General features: G+C 33.1%; 1 protein-coding gene across 1 annotated transcript; it reads right to left on the reverse strand.

Annotated features, from left to right (window-relative positions):
• Positions 1-10,390: 10,390 nt before the first annotated feature.
• LOC107956781 (UDP-arabinopyranose mutase 1-like) lies at positions 10,391-10,877 on the reverse strand. Its single transcript, XM_016892304.2, has 2 exons — positions 10,818-10,877; positions 10,391-10,723 (listed from the first exon to the last, which is right to left on the reverse strand). Exons 1-2 carry the CDS (start codon positions 10,875-10,877, stop codon positions 10,391-10,393), a joined length of 393 nt encoding a protein of 130 aa, XP_016747793.1.
• Between the last annotated feature and the right edge of the window lie 5,894 nt (positions 10,878-16,771).

Below are 16,771 nucleotides of genomic sequence, written 5' to 3' on the forward strand. Positions count from 1 at the left end.
AGTAAGAGGGGCTCTGATCAGTCTGGTGCTTTAGGGTGATCAAGAAAGAGGGGCCCTGATTTGCAAAGATCTGATAGGAGTGTTCAACAAGAGTTTCGATTGGGCCAGACTAGGCAGAAGAGCACTACTATGGTTGCTTCAAGAGGATCCTCTAAGTGGTCAGCATGTGAGCATTGCAGACGTAGGCATGCAGGTGAATGCTGGAAGTTTATGGGGGCATGTCTCTTCTCAAATAAGAGATTTTTCGAAGAGGGCTGATATTGAATAGACTCAGAGTTTTGCACCTACTATAGGTCGTGACTGAGGTCGTAGAGGTAATGGTAGACCGAGTGGGTAGAGGATCATTACTCATACTGTAGTTGTTCAGACAGAGTTTGGAGGACCAACTCATGTTTATGCAGTTAGGGAGTCACGAGATCTCGAGTCGACTGACGTGATTGCAGGTACTTTTACGTTGAAATCTATTTCCTTATTTTCACTGATTGATTTAGGTTCTACTCATTCATATATCGTGAGTGATTTGGCTAGTGAGTTAGAGATTTCGATAGAGACTATTAGGTTGGGTATAACGGTTACAAACTCTTTGGGCGAGAGTGTCATAGTGGACAAAGTGTACCGAAGGTGTCCACTGACTGTTCAAGGACATGTCTTCTCTATGGAATTGATGGAGCTTCCATTTCATGGGTTTGATTTTATTCTTGGCATGGATTGACTGACTGAGCACAAGGTTAAAGTGGACTTTAAGACTAAGTGAAATACTTGCGAGGCAGAGATGACCTAGAGATTGTCGTAGTTGGGGAGAGACCCGAATTTCTCTTTAACATGATTTTAGCAACTAAAACCAAGAAGATGATGGGTAAAGGTTGTAAGGAGTACTTAGCCTATATGCTAATTTTTGGAAGTAAGGAACTGAGAGTTCAAGATATCCACACCATGAAGGATTTTCCTAACATGTTTCTTGAGGATTTTTATGGTATTAAGGTTTTCTCAAGTACCGCACCGATGTCCATTGCACCCTATGGTATGACACTAGGGGAGCTTAAGGAGCTGAAGATTCAGTTGCAAGAGCTACTTGATCAAGGGTTCATCCAACTGAGTGCATTTCCTTAGGGAGCACTAATATTATTTGTGAAGAAGGAGGATGGTACCTTGAGGCTATGTATTGACTACTAACAACTAAACAAGTTAACCATAAAGAAGAAGTACACATTGACCTGGATTGATGACATGTTTGATCAGTTCAGAGGAGCAACAGTGTTCTTGAAATTGATTTAAGGTTCAGATATTATTAGCTCAAGGTGAAAGAGTCTAATATTCTGAAGACTGCGTTCAGGACCCAATATGCTCACTACGAGTTCTTAGTTATGCCGTTCGGGTTGACTAATGCACCTGCAATGTTCATAGATATAATGAACTGAGTCTTTCACTCGTATCTGAATTAGTTCATAGTTGTATTTATAGATGACATTCTCGTATATTCCCAAACCGAAGATGATCATGAGTACATGTACGAATTTTTCTCGTATATTTTGTGATGCTTTTTAGGTATATGGTGTCTTCTAATGGGATCTAAGTTGACCCAAAGAAGATTGAGGCTATTCTAGAGTGGAAACAATAGAAGAGCGTCACTGAGGTTCGGAGCTTCTTCAAGTTGGTTGGTTACTATCATAGATTCGTCGAAGGGTTCTATATCATGGTTGTACCCTTAACGAAGCTACTTCAGAAAAATGTGGTGTTTGAGTGAACAAATGAGAAACAGAGGAGTTTCGAAAGGCTTAAGCCATTTTTGATTAAGGCGTTAGTGTTGATTCAACCAGAGTCTGAAAAGGAGTATGTAGTCTACAATGATGCATCATATATGGGTCTTGGTTGTTTACTAATGCAATATGGTAAGGTGGTAGCTTATGCCTAGAGACAATTGAAATGACATAAGTGTAATTGTCCGACCCATGATTTTGAGTTAGTTGAAGTGGTTTTTGCGCTCAAGATTTGGTGACATTATCTGTATGGTGAGAGGTGTGTCATTTACACTGATCACAAGAGTATTAAGTATCTCCTCATGCAGGAGAAGTTGAACTTGAGACAAAGGCATTTGATTAAGCCATTGAAAGACTACGATTGTGTGATTGAGTATCATTCCGGCAAAGCGAATGTTGTTGCTGATGCCTTAAGCCAAAAATTGATAGTTGAGCTACGAGCGATGTTTGGACGTCTTAGTATGACAGGTGATGGTGGTTTATTGGTTGAAATTCAGGTAAAGCCGATTTTGTTGCTACAAATCAATGAGAGACAGTTGGTTGATGATAGTTTGGGGAAGAGGATTCAACAAGTTGAGGAAGGTAGTGGTGGAGACTTTGAGCTGAATTCTGATGGTATTTTGATTTTTTGAGGGAGAATTTGTGTGTCTATTGATATAGAGTTTAGGTATGAATTTTTATCAAAGTGCATAGTAACCCATATGCTATGTATCCTAGTAGTGATAAGATGTATCGAGATCTTTAAGAGTTGTATTGGTGGCCCGGATTGAAGCGGGATGTGATAGATTTTATAGTTAGATGTTTAGCTTGTCAGAGGGTGAAGGTGGAACATCAATATCCTTCAGGTTTGCTTCAGCCAATTAAGATTCTTGAGTGGAACAGGAAGAGAATCACGATGGACTTTGTTTTGGGCTTGCCTCTAACCCTAACAAAGAAGGATTCGATTTGGGTGATTGTCAATCGATTATCAAAGAGTGCATATTATCTAGTAGTGTGTACTAATTACTCAATGAAGACGATGGCAGACCTGTATATAGCTGAGATTTTCTGACTACATGGTGTGCCTATTTCTATTTGTTTTACAAAGATTTGGTTTTCACTTCGAGATTTTAGAGGAATCTTCAACAAGCTTTAGGTTTGAAGCTTAATTTTAGTATGACTTATCATCCTTAGATAGATGGCCAGTCAGAAAAGGGTGATTCAGATTCTTTAGGACATGTTGCGTAGCTATGTTATCGATTTTAATGGCAGTTGGGCGAGATATTTGTCTTTAGTAGAGTTCTACTACAATAACAACTTTTAGATGAGTATTTAGATGGCACCGTTTGTGGCTTTGTATGGTAAGAAGTGTAGAACTCCTTTATGTTGGGCAGAGTTGGATGAAAAACGGACAGTGTTGGGAAATGTGTTCATATTGTAGTAAACATGTAAATGTTTTCTATTTATTTGAATGATGAATAAGTAATTAAGTTAATTTCACATTTCACATTTCACATTTCACTATTATGTTTTTTGTATTTATGTATTTTATATTTTGCATGCATAGTGAAATTGTGACGAGCAAATATTAGCTCTTTGATTATCTAAAGTTCAAATTGAAGACAAGTGGCATTGTAAAGAACATTTACATTGCGAGAAAGATGACTTACTTCAGTAAAAAATCTAAATCTGTAGTCCTGTAAAAGAATCAAAGTGAGCATTTGATTCAAATACTGAGAAGGATTATTATGTCGTATACAATTCCAATTAGAGATATGGCTAGTCTTGGCTACTGGAGCAGTTGAGTCCATGAGTAGAGACATAGATGTATTCATTGGTAGAATGATGCTTTGGATTGTACCCAATATGAATTAATTTTGAATCCATTTGTGAATTAATTCACTTGTGACATTCATGGTGTGATTTACCTAAATCCTGAGTTAGCCGCTGACCATGCATATGCAACTCATGTGCTTTGATATAACTAGAGGCTTATGCTCTAAAGATGATCGAGCCCATAGCCGGTATGTTGGGTACATGACTTGTGTATGGGATGGTTTTACTAGTAATAGTGGAATTCATAACTCAATTAAAGATTTAATGATAGCCTCTCATTGGCATTGTATGGATTGATAAATATGAAACATGACCACGAGTTTCTAGTTCTCGAATGAGCAATTTATCACAGACATTTGTTGACAGTGATCATATTAATCATTAAGATACAATGGTGATAATGAGATAAAATAGGACTGTATTGAGTTAACTCAAAGGAATCAAGGATATCATATGAGGTAACACACATATGACGAGGTTATTGGACAAAACAATTAGATGAATTGCTTTCGTAAAAAGTATAAAATAAGGAGTTTTCAATCATGGTACTTCTTGTGGACTAACTCCATGATTAAGTAATTGTGAATTATTGGAACGATGCTTCTAGACACGATTACAATCAGTAGAGCCTAATTGTATATGTCTGATTAGTCCCTCTACTAGATCAACAAAAGCTCGATCAGACTGCATTTGAATCAGAAGAAAATTCTATGACTTTGGGAATAATTTAATTGAGTCAATTTATTCAATGTGGAATTAAATAGGTGGTCATAAGAATTATTCAACTAGAGAATTTGATTAAATAATTTTCTTAAAAAATTAATTTGGAAAATCTAAGTGATTTTTAAAAAAATTAATTTTAATAAAGTAAAATTAAATTAATCAAATCAATTAAAATTAATATGATATTTTGGAAATTAATTTTCAAGTTAGACAATTTGCTCAATGGGTAATTGAACTTGAAAATTGGACCCAGGAGCCCAAAACTGAGACTAAGACCCAAAAACTGGTTGAATTAGGCCCGGCATGTGAAATCAGACCGACGGTCCAATCAGTGGCTAGACCAGACCAGTCGGGTCGTCATTGATCCAGACCGGTAGCAGCCAAACTGACTCAGGGTGCTGTAAGGGTGTCGGACCTGCATCACTGAACACGAAGATGCCGGCGAGAGCGACAACAGTGTCCCGGTGGCTGCCAGCGGTTGTTCATTAGTGGTTGAGTAGTGGAAGAGTTACACTCCTACTATGACTCTACCAGAGAATTTAATATTTATCTAAATAGTATTTTATTAATTTAATATTAAAGTGATTATCTTAATATTAAATTTAATTTAATATTTATCTTGTAGATAAACATTCTATTATTTTAATAAGATTTAATATTAAATTTAATCTAATATTTATCTTGAAAAATATTATATTAATTTAATATTAAAGTGATTAAGTTTAATCATAGTTGAACTCTGTAAATTATCCCTATATAAAAAGAGTCTTGAGTCATTATTTACACACACTTGAATTCAAGATAAAGTTGTAGAAAGAAGATTCTTTGAAGAGATTATTCTAGAATATTTCTAGAGATGTTTTTCTAATTTACAACTTGACCTAAAATTTTAGAGAAATTGCAAAATTACCCCATCGGTAATTTTTGTGAATTTTTTTTATTTGAAGCGAGTCAACACTCGACAGATGCGAGCTTGAGGATAGTGGAGAAGACTACTCAGTTAAATTGCTCATCCTAGATGAATCGAAAAGGTACAATTTTGATTAAGTGTTTATTATTTTAGATATCACAACCAAGATCTTATTTTGGAAAAAATTTTAAAACTCTAGTTTTTCCCTAAATTTATTTTCTGTTATGCTTTCCAAACCCATTTTTTCCAACAGACTGTTGGGCTAGATCTGATTAGGGAGACTGAGGAGAAGGTGAAATTGATTTGTGAGAGATTAAAGGCTACTTCAGGTAGGCAGAAATCTTATATAGATTTTAAATGTCGTGATATCAAGTTTCAAGTCGGGGATCGAGTGTTTCTGAAGGTTTCACCTTGGAAAAAGGTTTTGGGATTTGGACGGAAAGGTAAGCATAATTTACGACTTATTGGACCTTGTAAAGTTATCGAGAGGATTGGGCTGGTGGCATATCAACTCAGGTTGCCGACCGAACCTGAGTGTATTCATGATGTATTCCATGTGTTGATGTTGCGAATGTATAGATTGAACCCATCCCATATTATGTCGGTTGAGGTGATCGAGGTTCGATTTGATCTCACATATGATGTGGAGCCAGTTGAGATCTTAGCTTGTAAGGTTAAGGTACTACATAATAAGAACGTACCATTGGTTAAGGTTTTATGGCGAATCCACAAAATTGAAGAGGCCATTTAGGAGGTCGAGGATGCGATGAGATGCCAATATCCTTATTTGTTCAGTTTAGGTAAATTTCAAGGACGAAATTCTTTTTAGAGTAGGAGAATTGTCATATTCTAAAAACTAGATTAGTAGAATTGGGTAAAGGACCAGATATTAGAACTAGGTACCAAAAATAAGATTAGATTGTTTAATAATAAAATATTAAAATAATTATTAAGTTTAAAATTAGATGGTGGAAATTAAGATTAGGTGGTCGATTATTAAATAACATGAAATAGATTTTAAAAATAAAATCAGGTTTGAAAATAATTGAGAAAAAAATGTGTTTTAATTAAACTAAGGACTAATTTGAAAAATAAGAGAAAACTAAGAGTTTTTAAAAGGCAACTTTCCCTTAATTTAAAAATCTGTTCATCTCCCTTGTTTCTTTAAAAGAACCCTACATCGCATTCCCTCTCATTTTAGCTTCACATTCAAAATTTCTCAAATTCAAATATGATATTTTCTCTCAAAATTAATTCGTCCTTAGTGATTTCTTAGCTATCCAAACACCTCAACACCTTTCAATTTTAAAGAAAAATCATTAAATCCTCATCAAATTTGTCATTACCTTCTCACATTCAACTTCAAATTAACTTCAAAACTTTTATTTTCTTTACATTGAGGTAATGTTTTGACTTATTATGATTAGATTAAGATTGTTTTTTTTTTCTAATTCAGAATTTAATTAAGTGTGTTGAAAGTTTTTAAGATTTAAAGCTTTTTAATCAAATTTTGGTTCAACAATGGTAAAATCTGAACTAATGAGTAAAGCTACTATTTTTTATTTATTTCTAACTTATTTCGAACTAAATAGAAGGTATTTGAACTCAACTTGATAGATCAATATCCAATTTTAATGAATTTTGAGTTTCCCCTTTTTGTGTGTTTAAACAATCTTAATCTTTTTGGAAATTTTAAATTCATGAGATTAGGTAAAATAAAAGGTTTATATTTGTAATAATAGGTTAAATAGGATGTTCAAAAACTTAATTAAGGTTTAGGAACAAAAATCGAGTGTGGAAACCTTATATTTCGAAAAAACGAGTTGATTTTCGGTATGAGAAAACTGAGCTTAGAGTGGTGACTTTGTTGTTGTTTGTTTGAGTTTAAGGCTGTTAATAATGTGTTTGTAATGTGTTTAATGTGTATGAAAAGTGTTAGACTCGTCGAGAGCTTCTACGACCAAGGCGAAAGGGGAAGAAAAGCTCGTTTAAAATGGTTGGGCTAATGGCATCGATAAGGTGAGTGGTTGCAATTGTAGCTCTTAGGCACGATTCCTAAGGTTGAATGAGGGCTTAGGTTGGTTTAAACACCTAACCTAAGTCCATGAGTAAGTAATTCAACTTGTACTATATCTTATTACTTATGATGCTTGTATGTGAGGTTGTGAAAAATCATTTGAAATATTTAAGGAGTAATATGTGAATATGACAGTGCTTGTTAAGTGAACTGCTAAATTTATGCACACTATTATGTTTTAAAGTGATTATGGCTCTTTTAAGCAAATGTAAAAGCACTTGAGTGCATAAAAAATGTTGTGAAAATGATTGCGAAAGTGTTTTTAATAAGTAAAAGTGGGTAAAAAGCAGTGAGTGATTGTGTGTATAAATAGATATATCGACATTGTGATCATGTGGAACCATTGGATATCATTGGCATGCTATAGGATTGTGAGTACTCACCACTTTTGCTTATGATGGGGAGAAATGGCTTGAAGATAGCAATGGAGAGGTAAGGGAATGTAAAGCATAGCTCCATTCACCGAAGATAGCGTGGAGTGTTATCATTCGTGCTATACTTATATGGAGATAGTGAAGGACTCCTTCAGTCATTTGCAGTGTTTGGAGATTCGCTTATCCAATGAATTACTGAATATATATATGTTTCCATGTCACATTATGCCAATATATCATTGTGTTTTCCTTATGATATATTTGATGTTATGCCGTAGTTGCATGATTTGGTATGTTTTCTTTCAACTATGGATTTTATGCTTAATTGTGGCAATTTCTTGTGCACTCACTGGGCTTGGAAAAGCTCACGCTCCCTTATATTTACTTTGCAGAAAAATAGCTTGCGTAATGAGGGGAAAATGTGCAAATGGTGATCCATAACAAGGCAATCTTTTAAGTAGGTGACTTGGTTTGATTTTGCAAATAATAGAGACAATGTGGGACTCATACATATAGGCAATGTGGTACTCATACATAGAGGGAATTAGACTTTATTTTGTTTGGATTGTAATCAGACATTATAGATTGTTTAATTGGTTTTTGGGACTTTGGATTGTTTTAGAATGTCACTTGAAATGCTTGAATGAGTATGCATGTTAATGGGTGGTATGTATGGTAATTTGGTATGCAAGATATTTGCATAATATGTGAAATGAATGTGAAATGACATGCTGGACATTGAGATAAATTTTAAATGATTTATTGGTATGAAATGAACCTTTGATACACTTAAAAATGCATGGGAGGCCAAACTGGTATGCTAAGTAAATTGGTTATGGATCGGTGCTAGTATAGAGAATCGGATGAAGTGTTAAACTGTGTTGTTGTATGTTTTAATGATTGTAAACATGTTTTGTGTGTTCTATGTATGCTATATAATATGTTAGATTAAGGAAATTTGGCATGTTTTGTAGTCATGACAATTTAGTCCTTACTATTATACTATGCAATCGAAGCCCTTAAAAATCATAAAAAGTTTTGAAAATTTGCATGACCAAGTTTTATAAGATTAATTTCATAATTTTACTGTCAAATTTTATAAAAAAAGATATTTTTCAGATATTTTACCAAAATTATGATTTAGTCCTTAACCTTCGTTTTCAAAATTAAATGAGTTTTACTTAGTGGTTCTAGTCTTTTCTTCCATTTAATGTTTTAAATGGTATACCATAGCATTTATGCATGTTTAAACTTGTTTTTTTTTATGAATGTTTCGTGTATCGTATGTAAAAAGACGTTTTTATCTTTGAATGTTATTTTAATGGTTTTGCTAGAAGAGCATGATTTTAGGGTTTGCGTGTTTAATTTCATTTATTTATTGATAATTAAGCGTGTACCCATATGGTGTGAATAGTGGCTTCTGTGGTTTGTTTTGGTGGTTAATAAGGAGAGTCATGTAAATGACTAATATAACGCTTCGAATTCGGGTTGGACCTTCCCCGCTGGGTTTGGGGTGCCACATTTTCCAAAGAGGTAAATAACTGGTCATGAAATGTCCTAGCCATTTAACTCTTCGGAGAGCATTTGCGGCAAATATATTAGTTACTGTTACTAGCAGTGGATATCCTAATTTCGACCCAAAAAATGAATATTTAATTTCTCAAATGTATTTTTTAAAATTAAAATATATTCATTTTAGATATTATGTTAGTAAATTAAAAAATATGTATTGAAATTATATTCAAATTCGTTAATATTATAATATTTTAATAAAAATATAAAAACAATTTATTTTAAATCATTACTAATATTTTGATATGTAAAATATGATGAAAGGCTCTGACCAATCCATCTAATATTAAAAAGTAAGTAAATAAGTCCTCTATTAAAAAAGGGCCAATCAAGACCCTATAATAAAATTGTTAATGGTGTTAACGAAAATTATACAAAATATTAATTACATTGATGACCACGAATAAAATATAATAAAATAATGATTATTTAATTTGATGTAGATTTTAGTTAATAAAAAAAAGACACGTCACAAATATTAATTTGCTATAGAAGCTGACATGTCACTTTTAAAAGAAATATTTTAATTTAATAATTATTTAATTAATTAACTAAAAACAAAATTTAAAAAAATCCGACTGAAGTGTTTCTTTGTTTTCAATGGAATAAACTTTTATTCACTTTTTTTGGTTAATTTTATTAAATATAATCAATCATATTTTATTTATTTGCCAAAGTAATTAGTAAATTGAAATAAATAAATGCAATTTAGTTTTTATAATAAATTAATAAGTGAATTTTTTAACTATTTTCTTATTATATCCTAAATATTATCATCAATATGATGTTAAATTTGTACTAACATACATGTAATTTTGGATGATTTCTATTACCACTGTTATTAATTTTATCAACTTGCTTCTTATAATTGAGAAAAGAACACTTACATGCACTTACTTAGCATCATATTTATTCGTTCGCAACACTATCAAACTCCTTCAATAAATTTATGCCTGCAACTTGTAACTTCACACCGCAAAGTTTATAAATTTACATTACATCCAGACTAAATCTCCTGAAAAGGAAGATGATACATAAATAAAAGTACAATAACAAAATGTGAAAACTATATGCCACTGGGCCTAGGAGCTTCAGCAGTACAGCACATTCTAAGCTTTCAAAACATGTGACAATGGCATGATCTGTATATGTTGCATATTTTCTAACCTGTTTTGCCATTCGAGAAAGAAGCAGAAGTGGGGTTGAGACCATCCCAAGCTTGAATCCATGTGACCATGGCGTCGGCCAGCTTGTCAAAGTAAGGGTCAATTTTGCCAAGCTTCTCCTTGACCTGCTTAGCCAGTTCAATGTAGCATTTTTGAACAGTGGTGCAGTCTTTTGGAAGAACAACTTGTTGGAAAAATGGGATGATATCTTCTTGCCAGTAGATGCCTTTGTACTCCTTCCTTAGGTTCACAAATGGGTTGCTTGCTTTGCTGTGGTAGATGTACGGTAGACCCGTTTTCACCCCCAATCCCAAATGATCACATATCACCTAATCATTGACCATCAACCAGGCAATGGACATTAATCTCTATAAACTTTTATGTAAAATCGTTATGCAAAATACAAAAAGTACACCAACGTACCTTAATGCACCAGCCAGCCCACATATCGTCGTAGCGTCCAATAGGCTGACCCTCACCCATGAGTCAAATATAATTTAAAAATCAGCATTTTTTAGAAAAGATATATATTTATTGAAAACTTTATATTTTTTTAAAAGGGTTAAATATAAAATTAGTACCTCAACTTGTCCACTCCTCCCAGATTTGTACTTATGATTTTTTTTGTCCCGAATTGGTACCCGAACTTTTTTTCCATCCACTATATTGGTACCTGACACTAACGACGTTAATTTTTTGTTGGCATGACAGCGTTGGCCAGTCGTATGCCGCCACGTGGCGTATTCTTATACCTCTTTTTTCTTTTTCTTTTTATTTTTTTATCTCTAATTTTCCCTCATTTTTCACCATCCAATCACCACCAAAATTTCTTCTTTCTTTCTTCTATCAAATTTTATACTTCATCTCTCTTCTTCTTCTTTATTCTGTCAAACTCCCCCCCCCCAAATTTCCCTCACTTTCTCACCACCCAACAAAATAATCCCCACTCCAAAACTATGAAACAAAAAAAAATCCCTACAATGCAAATCTCCATTCTTTTTCTTCTCACTCTTCCTCATTTCCGCCCTCTTTCTCTTCTTCCTTAAATTCACTTCCGTCCCCAAATCCCTCTTCTCATCATCCTCTTCAAAAACCACAGACCTTTCCATTCAATTCCCACATTGCGAAATTTGAATCTTAGGGGGAAAATTCTTCAATCGGGTGAAACAAAACAGGTGGCAATGATCCTTCAAAGTACCAAAATGTGAAGGTCTCATTTTAAGAATTCCATTCTAGAATCAGTGTTGTTCGATGAAGAGCAATAGCATACCCAAAAAAAATTTTAAAATTTCAATACTCGTCTAAAGACGAAAATGGAAAAGAAAGGATTTGGAGGGAAACCAACCTTCTAAGTTACTGACTACTTCATTATTTGTAGCCAATACTTATAACACTCCTAACCCGTATCCTTCATCAGAATAAGGTTACGGAGCATGACCAGAGTTTACATTTCAAAACAATCAAAAATTTTAATCATTTAATAACTCAACATCAATCATAGAAAAGTCAACCAATAACATACATATTGTCCCTTATACAAGCCCTTGAGGCCCTAAAAACACTAGAAACAAATCAGGACTAAATTGGAAATATATAGAAACTTCAGGGAAAAGATGAAAATTTTCAAAATGCAAGGGTAACGTCCGTGTGGTCAAGCCGTGTGGACATTTGAAGTAGGGATACACGGTCGTGTCCCAGCCCGTGTCCGTGCCCGTGTAACTCACTGACTTGGGTCACATGGCCAAGCCACACGCCCGTGTGCCAGGCCATGTAACAGTCTGACTTGTAACCCTTTGAAAGCTACAAGGGACACGCAGCCGTGTCGCATGGCCGCTTGTCACACACAGCTGAGACACACGCCTATGTCTCTACCCATGTGGACGAAAAATAGGCCACTCTCAAGCCATTTTTCTCACCCAAACATGCATCCACCTACCACCAATTTTCCACATATAATCAAGCACCCAAAATGCAACAAACCATACTATAACAAGCTATCCAATTAAAGTACATAAGTATACAACCTATGTGCCCAAAAGACACCTCAGTCACAACCATTAAACATGTATATCCATATACATAAATTGGCCAAAAGTTCAACTAACTTATAACTAAACTTATGTCATAACTTACCACTTTGTTCACATATCAAATTCACATTTAAATATACCAAATTTACCATTTAACAATTAGCATCAATAATCATATATGACTACATTTTTCATACCAATATGAACATATTCAACTTCCATCATAATACATAGTCCAGTTCATACGAACTTATCTGGCTAAATTGTAGAAATACTAAAGTTTAGGGGCATTTTGGTAATTTTCAATTTTTTCAATTTTTCACCCGATCTTGATCTAAAATAATAATTTCATTCAGTATATTAATTTAGACAATAAAAATTCATTTCATGCAATTTGGTCATCTTTGACACTTTTACAAAATTACCCCTAAAGTTTTACTTTTATTCAATTTAGTCACTGAGCCCAAAACATGCAAATTAACCATTTTTATCCAAAATTGAGAGTCGAATGTTCATGGTACCCAAAATATCCTATTCATACAACCATTTCACAAAAAATCCTTGTACTTTTACTATTTTAACAATTTAGTCCTTAATCGAAAAATTCATTAAAAATCACTTAACAAAATAGTTTTAATTATCAATCAACATTCCAAATTCATCGTCTAACATAAAAAATCACAAGATTCATCAATGGAAACATTCAAAACCTTTAACAGTTTCAAAATCGAAGGTACAGGCTAGCTGGACCTAGTTGCAACGATCTTAAAAACATAAAAATTATTAGAAATGGGGCTAAATTGGACTTACATGCACACAATGAAGTTTGGCCGAAGCTTTCAAGCCTTTAACAATGGCTTTCTCCTTTCTCAAATCTATGAAAGAAATGAATTAGAAAAGATGATACAAACTTTATTAATTTAATTTAATTTAATTATGAAATTACTATTTTACCATTGGTTAATAAATAAATAAAACACCAAAGTCATGTCAATATTTGTCCATCACATGAATATATGACATAATTACCATCAAAGGAATGTTTAATTTCACAATTGGTCCTTCAATTAAATTAAATTCTAACTAAATAAACTTATTTACAATTTAATCCTAAACTAATTAGGACAAAAAGAATAATTAATCCAAAAGCTAGTGGGTTCAATCATAACACCACCACTTGGAAACTTTGACTATGGTTTAATTTCCATTTAAGTCTCTTTTCCTTTATTCAATTAATCATTTAATCACTCAAATCAAATAGTGATGAAATTTTACATTTTTTACAATTTAGATCTTTTTAATTAATTAACCATTGAAATGTTAAAATTTTTCAACGAAACTTTAATAACACCTTAATGATACTTTGTAAATATTTATAAAAATATTTATGACTCGGTTTATAGAAACTAGGTCCCTATACCTTGTTTCTTAAAACCACTTGACCTTAAGGTCTTACCTCTTAAACTTAATAAATCACTTATATAATATAAATTATCAATTCAAAAACCTTTTTAAAATAATATTTGACTCGTAAATATTAGATAATAATATTTACAAACTTACTCGTCAGATTTGGTGGCCCCAAAACTACTGTTTCTAACACCACAAAAAAGCGAGCTATTACAGTACTAATGTCTTCTTCTTCTTCTTCTTCTCCTTCTTCTCCTTCTTCTTCTTCTTCTCCTTCTTTTTCTTCTTCTTCTTCTTCTTCTTCTTCTTCTTCTTCTTCTTCTTCTTCAGATTTACTTTATTTGAGTTCCAAGTTCAAAAGCTTACTTATTTATGGGTTAATGGATATGACAATAATATAGATATTGTTGGAAGGGATGGACTTCGGTGAGATGGAGATAAGCAAGATGAATAACTAAAAATGGTGAATCAAAAGGTGAAAGGGACCAAAATCAGATTTAAAAATGGAAAATAGGGTTGTTGGATTTTGAGATTAGTCGTTGGAATTTGGAAATTTATGAATTTTCCTACAAAGCCATGAATTTTCCGATTGAAGGAGTTAATAATCAGTTGTGCAAAGAAAATAAAAATGGAAGAAGAACGAAAAGAAAAAAGAAAAAAAGAGGTATAAAAGGACGCCACGTGGCGGCATGTGATTGCCCAACGCTGCCACGTTAGTAAAAAATTAACGCTATTAGTGTCAGGTGCCAATAGTGGACAAAAAAAAGTTCGAGTACCAGTTTGGGATAAAAAAAACTATAAGTACTAATCTGAGAGAAGTAGATAAGTTCAGGTACTAATATTATATTTAACGTTTTTTAGAGTCAAATGGTTGGTAGCTTTTTTAACCTTTTCGAATAAATAGATATTTTTTAAAAAATAACATGTGAAGAGTGGATGTAATTGTTGAAAATAATTTTTTTATTTAAATTTTTTTTGAAGAAAAAAATAAAATATTTCAATGTTTTTGTTAATTCATATTCTTTGTAAGATGCATTTATCTGTATTATTTTTTAATTTCATACTATTTTAATTATTTTTTTATTTTATTTTTTTACATGTATAAATATATCATTCTATTATTAATTTCAAATTATATGTTTTATTATTTTTACACATAAATGTACATACATTTGGTTAAATTAGTCTTATATGCAATTTTTTTATTTGGTCTTTTAGGTTTTTTTTTAATTTAGAGAAATAAGTTGTTTTTAAAGAGTGTGTAAAAGCGTGCGCTTTCCATTAATAGTCATTTTTTTAACATTGGCAACGGTGAATTTTTTGAAGGGCCGCAATGGTAATTTTATTTTTCCTATAAATACCAGATCATTTTTCATTCTTTTTATTCAAATCCAACTCTCTCAATTCTTTCTAAACTCTCAACTCTCTCAATTTTCTCAAGTTTGTTCTAAATTTCTCGATACGCTTGTTTAAAAATATTATAGATTTATTTGATTATTTCGTTTATTATTCATTTCGATTAAGTTTTTACAAATGATAACAATTTTTATTCGTTTTGGAGACAAGCACATTTTCAACTTTCAAGCGATAATGGTAAGACGAAATTTTAAATTTCGTTATTTTCAATTAAGTGAATTTTAAAGTATTTTATTTTTTAAAAAATTTTTAAAAAAAATTTATTGATATAAATAGACAGATGATTGTTTTTTTGGAAGAGTTTATACATAATTGTCAAAGGGCCCAATCACCGAAATTTGTGGTTACTTGCAAGACACAGGATTCTTGCATGCGTCTTGTATGCTTGGGGGTTGCAAACTCGATCCTACACTCATCAACACGTTGGTGGAAAGATGGAGGCTCGAGAAATACACTTTCTATCTTCCATGCGGCGAGTGTACAATCACACTCGAGGACGTAGCTTTACAACTTAGTTAACCGGTGGATGGGCCATTCGTCATGGGGTCAATAGTCATTCCCAATAAAGAGGACCTTTGTGAGTCATTTTTGAAGAAGGTGTCGAATAAGTTTTACGGTGGCCGGATAGATATGAAGTGGTTGAAAACCAATTTCAAAGAGTTTCCTACAGACACGCCTGACGTCGTCAAAGAACAATATGCTTGAGATTTCATCCTGAGGTTAATCAAGGGCATTCTAATACCTGATAAATCTTGAAATTTGGAACATATAAGGTGGCTACTACACCTAGTCGACTTCAAAGAAAGTAGACGAATAAGTCAGGGATTAGTTGTGTTGGTCAAATTGTACCGAGAGTTGTGTCAGACGATGGAACCGGATAAAATATCAATTGGTGGTTGTCTGCTCCTACTACAGTTGTAATACCCAATTTTGCCCCAGGCCGATATACTAATAGAATAAAACAAAAAAATAGCCCATTTACAAATAAAATAAATCCAAACCCAATTAGCCCAAATACAAAAAACCCTAGTGGCCCAATATGGCCCAAAAATTAACCATTTTTTCAGCAACAAAAAAGGAAGGAAAGCCCTAGCCGCCGCCCTAACTGCAGCCAAGTCCTCCTCCGCGCGTGCCGAGCCCCTACGCGCGTGTGCCTCCTCCACGGCCTCCGTACCTACGGAAAAAAAGGATCCAAATAGCAAGCAAACCGCAAAAATCACTAACAATAGTGAGGCAATAGCAAATAAGATAACAAAAAAATGGGATAACAGACGAGATTTTTGGGGATTCATTTTCTTTTATTTTGTATTTTCGGCTATAAAAAGAGCCGATTCATTCATTATACGGGGGAGGGGCTTCCTTTTTTTTACGAATATTTCAGAAAATAAAAAATGAAAAAACGTTTAAGGTGATTTTTTATTTTTTTGTTTTAGATCTATTTTATTTTTTTGTGTTTTTTCTCTGTGTATATAAACAAAAACGAAAAAGAAAAAGAAGGTACCTGGCAGATCCCTCGGCCGT

Source organism: Gossypium hirsutum, chromosome D07 (genome assembly GCF_007990345.1).
Source record: "Gossypium hirsutum isolate 1008001.06 chromosome D07, Gossypium_hirsutum_v2.1, whole genome shotgun sequence".
Classification (NCBI taxonomy): Eukaryota; Viridiplantae; Streptophyta; class Magnoliopsida; order Malvales; family Malvaceae; genus Gossypium; species Gossypium hirsutum.